Source organism: Amorphotheca resinae (genome assembly GCF_003019875.1).
Source record: "Amorphotheca resinae ATCC 22711 unplaced genomic scaffold M430scaffold_6, whole genome shotgun sequence".
Lineage (NCBI taxonomy): Eukaryota > Fungi > Ascomycota > Leotiomycetes > Helotiales > Amorphothecaceae > Amorphotheca > Amorphotheca resinae.
Genome location: NW_020194476.1, coordinates 481,374 through 494,905, shown reverse-complemented (window position 1 = coordinate 494,905; position 13,532 = coordinate 481,374). Strand labels below are relative to the sequence as shown.

The 13,532-nt window shown below is 48.5% G+C and overlaps 3 protein-coding genes across 3 annotated transcripts; 1 reads left to right on the top strand and 2 right to left on the bottom strand.

Moving 5' to 3' along the window:
* Positions 1–2,320: 2,320 nt before the first annotated feature.
* On the bottom strand, positions 2,321–4,914 carry M430DRAFT_101825 (hypothetical protein; the record flags this gene model as incomplete). The annotated part of the gene is made up of 4 exons (XM_024860748.1): positions 2,321–4,487; positions 4,539–4,651; positions 4,718–4,784; positions 4,862–4,914. The coding sequence occupies 4 exons, from the start codon at positions 4,912–4,914 to the stop codon at positions 2,321–2,323; spliced, it is 2,400 nt and encodes a 799-aa protein (XP_024720789.1).
* Positions 4,915–5,310: 396 nt separating this feature from the next.
* M430DRAFT_102354 (hypothetical protein) lies at positions 5,311–6,193 on the top strand (the record flags this gene model as incomplete). The annotated part of the gene is made up of 2 exons (XM_024860787.1): positions 5,311–5,680; positions 5,736–6,193. The coding sequence occupies 2 exons, from the start codon at positions 5,311–5,313 to the stop codon at positions 6,191–6,193; spliced, it is 828 nt and encodes a 275-aa protein (XP_024720788.1).
* A 2,723-nt stretch (positions 6,194–8,916) lies between these two features.
* On the bottom strand, positions 8,917–12,235 carry M430DRAFT_34980 (hypothetical protein). Its single transcript, XM_024866651.1, has 9 exons — positions 11,933–12,235; positions 11,788–11,864; positions 10,735–11,682; positions 10,482–10,666; positions 10,415–10,429; positions 10,217–10,358; positions 9,924–10,139; positions 9,713–9,871; positions 8,917–9,658 (listed from the first exon to the last, which is right to left on the bottom strand). Exons 1-9 carry the CDS (start codon positions 12,017–12,019, stop codon positions 9,223–9,225), a joined length of 2,265 nt encoding a protein of 754 aa, XP_024720787.1. The 5' UTR covers positions 12,020–12,235; the 3' UTR covers positions 8,917–9,222.
* Between the last annotated feature and the right edge of the window lie 1,297 nt (positions 12,236–13,532).

Here is a 13,532-nt window from a genome sequence, read left to right as displayed (position 1 = left end):
ATTTGCATGGTGCTTCGCAGAGAAGAAAGCAGTGGGTCCAGCTTCTTGTGCAATACGAGACTGCAATTCAAGATACCGCTCTTCCTCCTCGGGAGTAAGGTTTCGAACGCAGTCTCCGTTAGGGGTAAGCATAATACGATTCGGGCCATCCACATTCTTGTGGACTGGCCGGCCTGAAAGTAAGGTAGCTCGGTCTTCTGGTGTGATCGTCAACTTTGGAATGGCATTTTGCAAGTCCGTTTGGATCTCTTGGTGACGAGAATTCACACTGGGCGCTTTTAGGAAATAAAGATTAGCTATGTCCGTAATAAGGCCTGCAGAAATGAGGTCCTGGAGGACTGAGGCTGGGGTTGGGATGGGTTTCTCTGCCACTTCAGCTTTGGTAGCAGCAGGGACAGGCTCTGGTTCTGCCGGTTGATGTGCTTTAGCCTTTCCTTCACCCTTCGAATCCGATGTTTTATTTGCTGATTTGCTTTCAACTGGAGTAGGTTTCTCTTGAGTCTGGGAAGACCGTTCTGCAACCTCTGCGGTCGGGTTGCTCGGCCCGGTGCCGGGTTCTGACACTAGACGGGGAGATGGCGGTCTGCTAGCTGCTGGAGTCGATCCTCCAGCAGTACCACTGGTGGTCTTCTCTTTCTTTTGCTTCTTCTTGCGCCCTTGTATTGGTGCTATTTCAGCCTCGGGTTGGGGCTCAACTGGCACTGTGACTAATTCCCTTTCCTTTGCCTTCTGAGCCCGCTGCTTCTTCTGCATGCTTTTTGTCGTCGTTCTTACAGGCGCAGAACCTATCTTCGATGGCGGTGGAGAGTTGGCTCTTGACATCGAAGCCGACGTAGTTGAAGCATTGTCAGTTATTTCACTCGTGGGGGTACCAGGACGTTCGTGTCTTGATATTGATGCAAGACTTGGCTGGCGCGACGGGGGAAATGGAGGTGCATGTACCGATGTTGCAGAAGACGGGCCGCTTCCGGCAGTTAGTGTCTCCGATCTTGGTGTAGAAGCAACTCTCAATATTTTTGCGCTCCGTGTCATGGGAGACTGAACGGGGGCAGTTGGTGTCGTGCTGGCTGACAATGGAGGAAATGCGGATGAAGAAACGGCGAGTTTGGCCGGTGTTTCCGGCAAAACAGGCGCCGACTTTGCGGGAACTGAAATATTTGTGAGACCTGGGGGAGGACGCTTCTCGCTCGGTTTAATGGCTGGCTGAGGCACCGGGGCGCTGGTGGACCTGGTGGATGTGGCGGTTGATGTCTTATTTATTGCCAAGGGCGCCGCGACTTTCATCGGACTTGCAGTCTTGGCCGAGTCAGGCTGCGATGCAGGCCTCACCTTGCTGCTTTCCAGAGCGGGAAAGTCTTCGGGCTGGAGAGCGGGCGGAGCTGGAGAAGTGACAGAAGACTGTGAAGAAATTGACTTCGCAAGACCGGCGGCCGCAGCAGATGACTTTACATCTTGCTTTGCTTGTGACGCAGTCTTCTCGTGGCCCTGGGAGCTCGTAGTAGCTTGGCTCGGAGAAGGAATGAACACATTTGCAAGGGGCGTAGCAACCCTTGGGGCGTGTGGAGGAACGCGAGTTGGAGTGAAAGTGGCCGAAGTTGGATCAGCTCGTAACTGCTGCTTCAGGACAGCATCACCACCAGACGCAGGCGCCGGATGGGCGTGTGGAAGCGGAGAAAAGCCAGGAGGAACAGATGGAGTCGAAGTTCGAGTTGGAAATTCGATGTTATCGGCGACGAGCGCATCGACGGATGCCGCGTCAAGTGATGGGAGGTCATGGTCATCTGATCGAAGACAATGGGTCAGCATTCAGTGACAATTAAGATGGGAAACAGTAAGCAACTTCCACTCCAGAACATCCATAGGCCGGCTTGACTACAGGGCAACTTCATGTCACAAATCCATCATCGTCTTCGAGCTAAAAAGGAGGCTACTGGTGGCACAAAATATGTAAGAATGCTATATTTGACCAGCCATTCTGGCATAGGGTCGGGGACGTTAACGTACATGAAGGTTGGTGGGGACGAAGACGATGATGGATCTCCCGACGTAACTTTGTTGCCAAGTCTGCCAAAGCCTTGATGTTCTCGAAATGAAGTCAAGTAAAAGGAAAAAAGCAATGCCATAAAAAGTCCCTCGTTTTTCCAAACGCCAGGGCATCCGAAGCTTCCATCTTGGAGCTCTACCATGCTCGCTAAAACAGATGCGTGACCGAGCATAAATGCAAATGCCCTTAAAAGGGTCGTCAACGCCGCCCACCCGCAAATGAAATGCAGTATCTACAAGATCCCGCCAACAAAGACGCCTATAATCCATGCCGTATCTACCATCGGCCAAATCCCGCGCCATACATCATGCTCGGATTGTACCCACCTGGAGCCTGTCCGCCAAACAGTCCCTGCCCGACTCCGGCATTGCTCTGTTGCTGGTGCTGCATTCTCGACTGCAAGATACTCGGGTCCGCAAGATCGACTAAGCCACCTCCCCCAGAGGAGGAAGTGTTAGCATGTCTGTGCTTCTTTCCCTTCTTCTTCTGCTTTTGACCGAAGTCATGGAATGCTCCAGTCTGAGGACCATAGAGCGATGCCTGAAGGCCAGAAGCAGGAGCTGGAGTGGAGGAGGCAGATGGGTACTGCTGAAGAAAAGAAGGAAACATGTACTCACGCTTGCTATCATGAACTTGGCTACCACCAGCCGCACCACGAACCCGAAGCATATTAAGCATATCGTTGGTATTTTCCTTGCCCGCGCCAAAAAGAGAGTTGCCACCCATCGAACCACCAAACGAGTGACCTTGACCGTAAATCGGAGGTGTACCAGAGGATTTCAGACCCGGTGGAGGACCTTGCATGGACGAACCATAGAACTGGCTTCCTTGAGCGTGATTCGCAGATGGCATCATAGAGGACTGTTGTGCCAGGAATTTGGGATTCGCTGAAGGTTTAACAGAAGCCGCTGAAGTACCGTTTGCAAAGTCAAATCGTGAAGATTGTCTGTTGTGACCTTGCTGCGGGAACAGCGCAGATCCTTGGCTGTGAGTGTTCCCAATTCCAGGGGGATATTGATCCATAAACCCAGTCTGCGGCTGGCCCGATTTGAGTATCAGCAGCTGATGCTGTTGTTGTGGTGTCAGGGTTCGTCCGTTGATAGAGGTCAGATTGCTGAGATTCTGGGCGTTGTAATTCTGTCCGATGCTTGGTGCAAATGGCCCGCTGTTAGAGGAACGCTGAATCGGCAGCTGCGTACTCGGTCGTTGTTGGCTATGGAATCCATGAGGTACGCTGCTTTCACGACCACTACCATCTTCTGGCTCTCCACCAAGCTGTAAACTACCACTCATGCAAGTTTCGGGCTCCTCCTCCTCCGCGGGTTCTGTGACTGATCTCAGATCCGCCTGGGATTCCTGTTCAATGTGAAGTCTCGCCTCCTCCTGTTGCTCACGAAGAGCTCTTCGTTTCTCGCCACCTTGGTTGTCGAAGAGGGGTGGGAAGGAGTCCAATTCCGGTGCTTCGTGCGTCATATCCAATGGGAAAGATAATGATGGTGAATTGATAGACTTCAACAAGTCCATTAGAACCGGATCCCGATCCGGCCGTGGTACGTCGGTAGAGGCGGATACTTCGACGGCAGGGGCAGCAGGGGATTTATTCTCGGGCTCTTGCCGCTCCTCCGCGGAATCGGGAACCTCTTTCGCTGGTTCTGTCGTTGCTGGCATGGCTTGCGAAATGGCAGGACTTGGAGTTGCACCACTTGTGGCGTGGCTCCCTCTCCTGCTACGTTGTTTTGCCCAACTTGCGGAAGACGGAAGTGCAGAACCATCGCCACTGTCTGACCCATCTTTACTTCCTTCTCGAGCCATAGGTTGTGACGTAGAAGAGGCGGGTTGCGCCTGCTGAGCAGGAGCTTGAGACTGGGCTACTTGCCGAGAAGCAGCACCGGATGAGGAAGCCATGACTGGAAGGGGCCGTTGGGTGTTCACACTGTTGATCGAAGATAAGTCTTGCCTCGAGTAACTATCGTCGTTGTCGCCAGGTTCGTGAAGGAACATGCACTGTTTGTTGGTGCATACTTCGTTCCGCAAATATGCCGAGCAGTATTTCGTCGTCCCTAGTTGTGCGCGTAATATCCTGTCGCCATTTTGGGAACCATTGACCGCAGCGATGCACCGAGCAGCATCCTCCTTCCGGGCGAAGGTAACGTATACCCCAAGAGACCCGCCATTTTCGGTCGACTTCGCCTTGCTGACAACTATCTTGATGATTTTCCCATATTGGCCGAAGTATTTCTCCCCTCGGAGTGTCTGAAGTATTTCGTCCTCCCGTGTGCTTGGACTCAGGCCAACGACGTAAACAAGGTTCTTCTGAATAACTCGAAGGCCAGACAAGTGTTTTCTGTTCAGACTTTCCACCTCTCGTTTTTGTGCCTCCTTCTGCCGTTGCTCTGCTTTCTTTTTTGCTTCCTTTTGAACCTTGGCTTTGAACTGGGCAATCCTAAAAAGACAGTCAGCGCCGGAAGGGAATGATGCTTGGGAAATATCCTACTCTTCGGGTGTAACAACTTTCCACTCTATTGTCTTCTCATCATATGGTCTACGACAAGCAGGACAAAGACCATTCATATTATTTTTGATATTGTTGTAGCAAAACTGGCAGACCTAAGGCAGAGAAGGGATCATCAGAATAGGCTCAGTGATGGCTATACACCAAGTGGTAAACCTTACCTGATATCCACAAGGGCATGGTCGAAAGTTTTTATCTGAGAGATCGAACTCTTCCACGCAAAGGGGACTGGAAGACAGTTAGTAAGAGATCCGGAGGATTCAGCAGGTCGGTCCAGAGAGCCCGCAGTCGACGGTCATACATACCAGGTGTCATCCTCCTCGTCGATGAAGCTGTCTTGAGAGGCTTGCGGGGCCATCTTTCAAGGCTTTGTGATGGGAAGTTGAGATTGAGGTTGAAGTTGAGATGACGGAAGATATCGAAGGCAAAAGGCGCGTGGTAGGCCCCTGGAGGCGCGTCGGTGACGGAGACGCTGGATTAATGATCGATACTCAGGATCGCGTGGACTCAAGTATTAAGGCAAAGGGTTCCAAAGAAGGTCGTGTGGATATCGTGAGAAAAAGCAGTATCGTTGACAGTATGTGGTCGAAGATGGTTGGAAGAATGCTCTCGAGCAGCGACTTTGCCGCAAATTTGGCGTTTAACCAAGTTTAGACTAGCGCCACCTGCGATGATTAACGACGGCTGCTTTCGACTTCAGAGCTTCAACATACCGCAGTTGGGATCACGGCATTGAACCATTGCACAATCAACGATGGCCATGAGGGTTTCAAACCATCGGGCCTTTGCCTCGGCTTTGAGGTCAACTCGGATGGCTTTTGTCCGTCGCAACGAGATCAATATCCGCGCCTTCTCGTCGACTCCGAGCGCCCAAGTAGTGGTTTCTTCAGAAACGCCAAACTTGCGACATGCTTCAAGAGAGCCGGATGCCCCCGGAGGACTTCGTGCACCTCCTATTAATCCTGCCGACAAGTATGCTGCGAAGGCAGATGATCTGCATCGATACGGCTCTTGGCTGATGAGTTGCCTTCCAAAATACATCCAGCAGTTCTCAGTTTGGAAAGACGAGTTGGTCATATACATCCCTCCATCTGGCGTTATTCCCGTGTTCTCGTTTCTCAAGTGTAAGAGCCCAATTCTACTACACAGCCTATGAATAGACTTACTCATCCTCCGTAGACAATACCTCTGCCGAATTCACACAAGTGTCGGACATTACGGCTGTCGACTTCCCAACCAGGGATCAGCGATTTGAGGTTGTCTACAATCTACTGAGCGTGCGCCACAACTCTCGCATTCGAGTCAAGACATACGCCGATGAGGCCTCGCCCGTTCCCAGCATCACGAGTCTTTATGATGGAGCCAACTGGTACGAACGAGAGGTCTACGATCTCTTCGGTGTCTTTTTCGTTGGTCACCCAGATCTGCGACGTATCATGACAGATTATGGTTTTGATGGGCACCCACTGCGCAAAGACTTCCCTTTGACAGGTTACACGGAAATCCGGTACGACGAGGAAAAGAAGCGCATCGTGGTCGAGCCGTTGGAATTGACACAAGCGTTCCGAAATTTCGAGGGAGGAACAGCTGCTTGGGAGGTACGAAACCCATTCTCACTAATTAATCGTTTGAGCTAACGCCGTGCAGCAAGTTGGACAGGGTGCCGACAGAACGCCTGAGACGTTCAAGTTACCAACAGCTAAACCAGAGGAAAAGAAGGAGGAACCAAAGAAGTAGATTGACTCTATGGTTCGACTGTACATATAAGACTGTCATCTTCCCCATTGTTTTCGCTATGCCAAAGAACATAGAAGACATGACCTATGACTCTATCTGCGTTGCTGCTTGTTGTGCTATCAAGTTCTACCTGCCTCTTCTTCGAACATCACCTACAACCGTACAAACCTCCTTGGATAGATACCTATACAGGTAAAGTCTTTCATTATCAAAATCAGAATCTCAATGGCAGTGTTCTCGAATTATCATTTGCATCGTGTTCTTTTGGCCGGCAGTTTTCGCTTATCATTTCTGCCCCTTTAAATTGAACCCAGGCTGTCAATTGAATCGAGCATTCTTTTCTTTATTTTCAGTTTTTTTGGGGGGGGTGTTTTTTATATACTCATCGCTATTAGGTCTAATTAAGGTTTCTAGATTCTATAGTCACCTAACCCAGCCGGGGACCCAACCACACTTCATGGGGTCCCTCTCCCTCAAGGTTGGGCCGGGTGACAGCCAAGATCTTCGAAATGTATGGTAACGCAGTGAGTCAATTTCGTGCCTCGAAGCCTATTTCTTACTCTTTATATACGAGCATCATTTAGGCCCTAGGTGTTGACTGTCATCAGCAACTGGTGGCAGTGTGGGCATTTAAATTAATCCGGGGTATTTAACAAGCCATATCTACTTTCATGGAGAGCTTAAGATCACCAGTCGCTGTCAACGAGGCTCTTTTGGGTTGGAAGGTTGCCAGAAGGGTAAGGTCATCAAGGTGCGAGATCCGGTGACTCCTCGAACCCCCTACTGTATTGCAGACTGACAAGGTTGATATTTGTTTATCGCGGGCATTTGAATCCATGGTACACTACCAATCTTAGTATCCTCGCTACCTCTATGCTACAATTTCTCCAGGTATAAGAGAGAAAGTGTTTCCCACCTTGTCTCTTTTTTCCCTCTCCCATACATTCATCTTCTCTCTCCAATATTGCTGCCCAAGCATCACAAAGTCTTGTTACCAAGCCTCTTCAATCATCAGATTCAAGCTCTCAAACAACCATACTCCTTGCAACCGTCTACAATCATCCGATTCAAGACATCAAACAACTACACTTTTACGCACATCTTCAATTTTGAATTCAAGATGTCCTACACCATCGGCTCCGTCAAGCTGAACATGTCTCGCATTTCCGCAGACAGTACCACCTCATACGACGTTCTTCTCCTCGAAGCCGCGGAAGCCAAACTCTCCTACTTCCGCGATATTACCTCGCCAGTTGAGTTCGCGGACCTTGTCGAAGCCGAACTCCAACGATCCTGCACCCTCATCGACGTCGAACCAGAGATTACTTTCATGGATCTTGCCAGATCCCTCAGAGTGAAAATCAGCGCCCGATCTCTCAGGAAGAAGATCAGCGCCGAATCTCTTAGGAAAAAAGTCAGTGCCAGATCTCTCATGAAGAGAATTGGCAGCATTTTCTTCAGGTGATCAGCCACCTAATTCTTGGGTCGGAGAACCACTACTCGAAACCAAAAAAATAGAGAGAGAAACCAGCGTTCAAGCGAGAAGCTTATAGAAAAATTTCCATGGCACGAAATACCTTTTGGTCTGGGTGATTCCGTCATTAGCATTTTGACTCGTCGTTCGTCGAAGTTTATTTCACGTGATCGGTTCCCTGAAAAGCGAAAGTCATGGGATATCTGTTTAGTCGGAGGGAGCGCAGCGCTAGTAACCACATAGTAAGTACCTTATCCTTATACTTCAAGATGGCGCCAGAACCTAATACGTCTAAAACAGACAAAAAACCATCAAAAATATCAGTCGTAGAGATCGTGTGCTGGTCACTACATCCTACTTCGACAGTTCGACTTAGCGTCAGAATCAAATACGTTCTAAGCCAAACAACAACCACCAAAAGAACCCCCTCCTCATCGAAGGGACAGCAATTATCAAGCACATAGTAAGTGCCCCTATACCTCGACTAGGTTTCATAATCTAACACATTTGAAAGGCAAGCACAAAAAGCAACTCACAAAACAACACAAAAGGAAGCGTCGTTAGCGAACTATTCTTACATGCCCGCGGGGTAACATTGCAACATCGATCCAAACCACCACAATCCGGAATTCGACAAGACGCTGGTTCCGTCTCTGTCAGTCGGTCAAAGGGGGTGGTCGCGAATGGACGTTCAGAGCGGCTCGCAATCAGATGATCTGGAAGGAATTGTCTGTGTATACGATTCCATGTATATACGAAACGCAACTTGTAGAGGTTTTTGTGTAAAAAGTCCCTCTGCAGTTCAGGCGAATGCCGCTTGTATGATTTTGAGGGCTTGCCCTCCAATAAATCAAACCATACTTATGATAACTCTCCATACTCTTTGCAACTTTGACCAAGTAATTCAAAAGAGACACCGTGAACGGCTTTGCGCTGAAGATAAACAAACATTTGACCTAACTCTGAAATTGAACGGTAAGCTTGGTTGGTTGGGTACGCCATCTGGGTTAATGCCGGGGGGGTGCTTATATCTAGGGCCAAATTTGCGGCAGCCTGTCTAGCATCAGGAAAAGAAACTTGGATGACAGTTCTACCAAGCTTAAGCAGTTCAAAAACCGGTTCATCGACAAATGACACGATGAACCGCGTACTCCGTAGAGTTGAATACCAAGCCATAAGTCGATTGCAAGCCAACCAAAAACAAGCATCTCCAGATTTTACCTCGTGCGTGCGGCTGCTTCCCTTACGCGGGAGCTTTCCATAGCTAAGGTACCTAGTTCCTTTGAGGATGGATGCCAGTCCCGTTTAGGCTACATGCCTTCTTTCAACACCTAGTTCTTTTAACCTTCCTGTAATAATAGACAGCCACTCCTGCTCTCAAATCAAGAAATTAAGACTCTCTGAATATCCTGAATATCCGTCTAACATATTGAATAATATATATTAATCGTGCCCTTATCTCTTTCTTTTATGAGTTGCGAATATGCCTGGCTGCCAACACTGCCTTAGAGATGTAAGGACCTCTAGCGATCTCGACGCACTTTTGTATGTCTGGCTCATCTCCCCGAGCGCCTGGACGCACGTCAGGAGTGATTCCTGCGCCTTCATTCTCTCAACGCTCCTAGGGCCATAGGAACGAAGAGTGAAGACATGAATTAGTGCCGCGGTCATAGCGACATGGCCCGTCTGTATATGAGAGTTCCGTAAACCATAATAGCCTCGGAAAAGGGATAATAAGGCGCACACTTTCTGGGCGGCGTCAAAACATCTATAGAATGCATCTTTCCCACTAGAAGCCATATACTCTCCAGGCGAGCTCGAGGTCTGCGGAGACCCGGATTCGGAAAGGAATGGCCGATGTAGAAGGATGATTGCTTCCTGATACTGCAGACTGTAAGAGTCAGAATAATGCGCCTGAAGATTATTAGGCAGAGCGGCCTCTTACTGTAGTTGTATTACTGTTGGAAGGTATATCGTCTTGACCGGTTCTGACGTATCGACGTGCAACGACCTTGGAAGTGTGGCGAACCACTGCTGAAACTTCATGTCCATTTCACAGACAAAGGAATGAAGGTTATCTAAAGGAGTATGGCGTCCAGTATATCTGTTCTCGAGTCAGCAAGGAAATACTATTCGGGTATATAAGAATGTCATACAGAACTTCTGATACTTTAGCCATCATCTTGCATAACTCAAAAAGGTAAACATGCACCTCAGCACCTGCTCCAAAATCGAATCCGTCAGGAAACGCTATCGTACTATATTGATCCGAGTAGTATTCCCATTGATAGTTTCTCAAAGGGACTGGCTGCGGGAGACAATGCGAAAAGGTCCCCATTAGTGATGGACGCCCAGCACCAGAACTCCACAGCCTATGATATTATTAGTTTCTGATGCCAAGTATGAAGTACTAGAAAATATCATTAGATATAGAAGGAATCTACCTTACGTCTCAACAGTGTACGCAGAGCAGAACAGGTTCCGCCGTAACGTTACAATCTCGTCCTCTCTACCAGGAGGACCTAACCTCCCATACTCGGATTCTAGATCACGATGTAAGCCTAGATCAGAAATAATCTGGATAGCCATTCCTATCATATGTCAGCACGGAGGAGTGTCCCTAACTAACTCTAGGAACCTATCTCACCGCAGTAAATCCAGCCTAGGTGTATGTTAGCGTTGTAAGCTTTAATAGTGGCCGAATCTATACATACCACGAGAGTCCCGTATATTAGCTTCCTCGTGTGCTGATAGGATCAGAAGAGCTTGCAGGGTTGCAATAGTAGGGCTGTCTGCTTCAATATCAAGATATACTTTAGCACGAGAACCGAAGAATTCGGCAGCATTGTTATGAAGGGCCGGATGAGGCCGATTTGTGTACGAAGCGCCAATCGCATATCTAGTGAAGGGAGAGCGCATGTTAGTGACACGTCTATCAAGATGGGGGTACAGTGTCGATAAGCTTACATAGAATTAACGAGTGTTGGAGAATAGAGATCACTAAATTCGCCATGCCTGACACGTTCCCTCTCCCTGAGAAAGATCGCCTTGTCTACAATCCACATGAACTCATTATGCCAAGAGAAGAAGAGGCTGATGAGATAGTCCTCATAGTCAACATCTTCTTGCCATTGAAGACCTGCTTGAACCACAGCAGCCTCCCCATCTTCGGACAAATTGCGGATATTTGGTGGAAACAGTGTTGAGGGTCCGTTGTGCAGAATGTGCAGATTGCTTGTGGCACCAAAGTACCGTGGTTGGCCATCCTCGGCGATTTGAAGACGTCCGAGGCGGCTTACTATCTGTGTCGTGATATCGTCAACCGTACCCCCCTGAGCCCCCTCCCCGTCAGCATTCTCAGATGATCGAGCTATTTGCACGGGCGCCACATCGCCTACCTCTGAGGTGGAGGATGAGGATAATTGATTTTCTGACATAGCTGAGGTCATATTCTGACTGGAGGATATACAGCTGTGGGTAATAGAACTGCCGCTGGGATGCTCCGGCCAGTCCTCGTGAGCGCAGTTGAACAACGTGTTTTCATATTCGTCTATGCCTGTATTCAAATCAACTATAGTGGGATCAAATGGGATCTGATCGGCCTCCATCAAGCCAATATATGACTCCCAACTCTGGGGTATAGCTGGTGTCGCTGCTACAGTATCGGGATGAAATCCTATTTCTGCGGCTTGATGTTCTTGGCCGTCGGCGGCGGTTGGAAGGTCATAGGGCAACAGCTTCTTTTGCGAAGCGGCGTATGGCTGGTTAGTTGTACAGACATTCGATCCTTGGTTTATGTAGTAGCGATCATGAACTGTTTGACTTGCAATAGTGGCCGCCTGTCCGTCCAGGGTGTTCGACCCGAGAAGGTCACTACTGGAATTGGCAATAGCATTACGGGCAGTCCCAGAGAGTCTGTTCAAGCGCAGTTTAGGTCAGACTATCTGTATCCATCAGGGTTCATCTGATCCTTTGTGGCAAAGTAAGGGAGGAAAGTAGCTCTAGAGAGAGACAATTTACCTTCGTCTGTCCTCGCCAAGCACGCAGTCAACATCATACATTCGGCAGTTAGAACACTTTGGGTGGTCGTTATCGCACTAAGCGCAAGTTAGCATATATGGTGGCAGATTGTATCTACGTTGATGAGGTGCTAGACAAGAGAGACCTTGACTTTGCGCTTCCTACAGGCTAGACATGCCCTGGAGGTATACTTTCGCTCGGCAATGCCGGCTTTCCCGCCTGGTCCCGGCATCCTCGGTCGGCTGTGGTTTGTTGCAGGGCACATATGTCGTAGTCGTGGTCAGAAGTTGTTAGATGCTGGCAAGGTCAGAGGCTCAGAGCTTTGTTGGGCAGAACATTCCTCAGACGACGTGTAAAGTGTCAGCGTCGATAGGCTTCTGGAGAGTTTACGTAACACGTTTCCGGGTATTTAAGCGAATATGCAGGTATGAGGAAATGTGAAGTAAAAGTGTATTTCTATGTGAAGTATAGGTAGGGACGAATCCCCTTATATATAGCTAGGCTGTGCAGAACCCCGCGAAATGGGTGGGTCATGATATGCGGTCCCCCCTAATTGTTATACTAACCCCCCCCTTTCCGGCAGAACAGAGATTTCTGGCAGTACCTAATGATTAGCAGTACCTACAGTATAACACTAGGTATATTTTTAATGCTTTGTAGCGCCTAAATAACAGCGCGCATATCACGTTAAGAGAGCCATATAGAGGGCCATATAGAGACCATATAACAGTTCAAATAGTAGTTCAAATAGCACGTTAAAAGTAACTCATATACTACCTACATTTCCAACTCACCGCCGACGCATTCGGTTGAGGGGGGTTCGTATAACAATTGGGGGGTCGCGTATCAGCACCCAAATGGGTTAGGGTACCCACCCCATGGGGTGGGTTAGGGTGAATAGGACCCAATCCATGGGGTATCCTAAGGCACTAAGGCACTTTTGTACTATAGGTAGGTAGCTGTGATACATTCGCAACACCTAAGGTAGGTAGGTAGAGAGTTAATTAGTAGAAAAATCAGTAGGGCTTATAATCATGTGCTATATCACCAGGTGATATTTTTGAGGCGCAAATCACGTGTTGGGTTCTTAGCAACCCATGGGTTGGGCCTAGTAGCTACTTGCCAAAACCCACCCCACGGGGTTGGATCCTTTAGGTTGGGTTATCAATATATAAAAACCCAACATATGGGGACCCATTGCACAGCCTATATAATAATATAGCCGAATAAATGGATAAGAGTCTATTTGAAGGATACAGAGGATCCTTTGAATAGGAATGAATGGATTCAAGGGATTGATCCATAAGAATTTATACTGGTGAACCTGATACTGGTTGAACTCATGCTTTCAGGGTTGCTTAGGTAGGTGACTCCGTGACAGGATGAAAAGGTTGTCACACACACATCCCTCTTTACTTCTTTACACCTCTAGAGAGCCAATATATAAGTTTTCACTGTTTCACTGAATAAGGAACCGACTACACTCTGCGTTCCCCGTGATCCGCCCTTTGAGAAGTGCAGCGTTAGGGTGATGTTGGAAACTGGACTGTTAAACGATAAGTCGACTTCCTAATCGGGTAATACGGTATTACCGCCGGACCAGGAGTCAGATTTTACTCAGAGTTTGATAGAGAGTTGTCACTTTACCTCTGGATCCCTCTTATTGCCGTGGTTAATCCACTATTACTGTAGATAATAGGGATCTATTACCGTGGATGCGTTGTCCCGATTTGCCACTTTACCTG

Coding starts and splice junctions, on each gene's coding strand:
- M430DRAFT_34980 (XM_024866651.1), bottom strand. CDS start 12,019: ATGCCGGGACCAGGCGGGAAAGCCGGCATTGCCGAGCGAAAGTATACC. Junction 11,865..11,932: donor GTAGGAAGCGCAAAGTCAAG/GTCTCTCTTGTC, acceptor ACTTGCGCTTAG/TGCGATAACGACCACCCAAA. Junction 11,683..11,787: donor CTTGGCGAGGACAGACGAAG/GTAAATTGTCTC, acceptor GCGCTTGAACAG/ACTCTCTGGGACTGCCCGTA.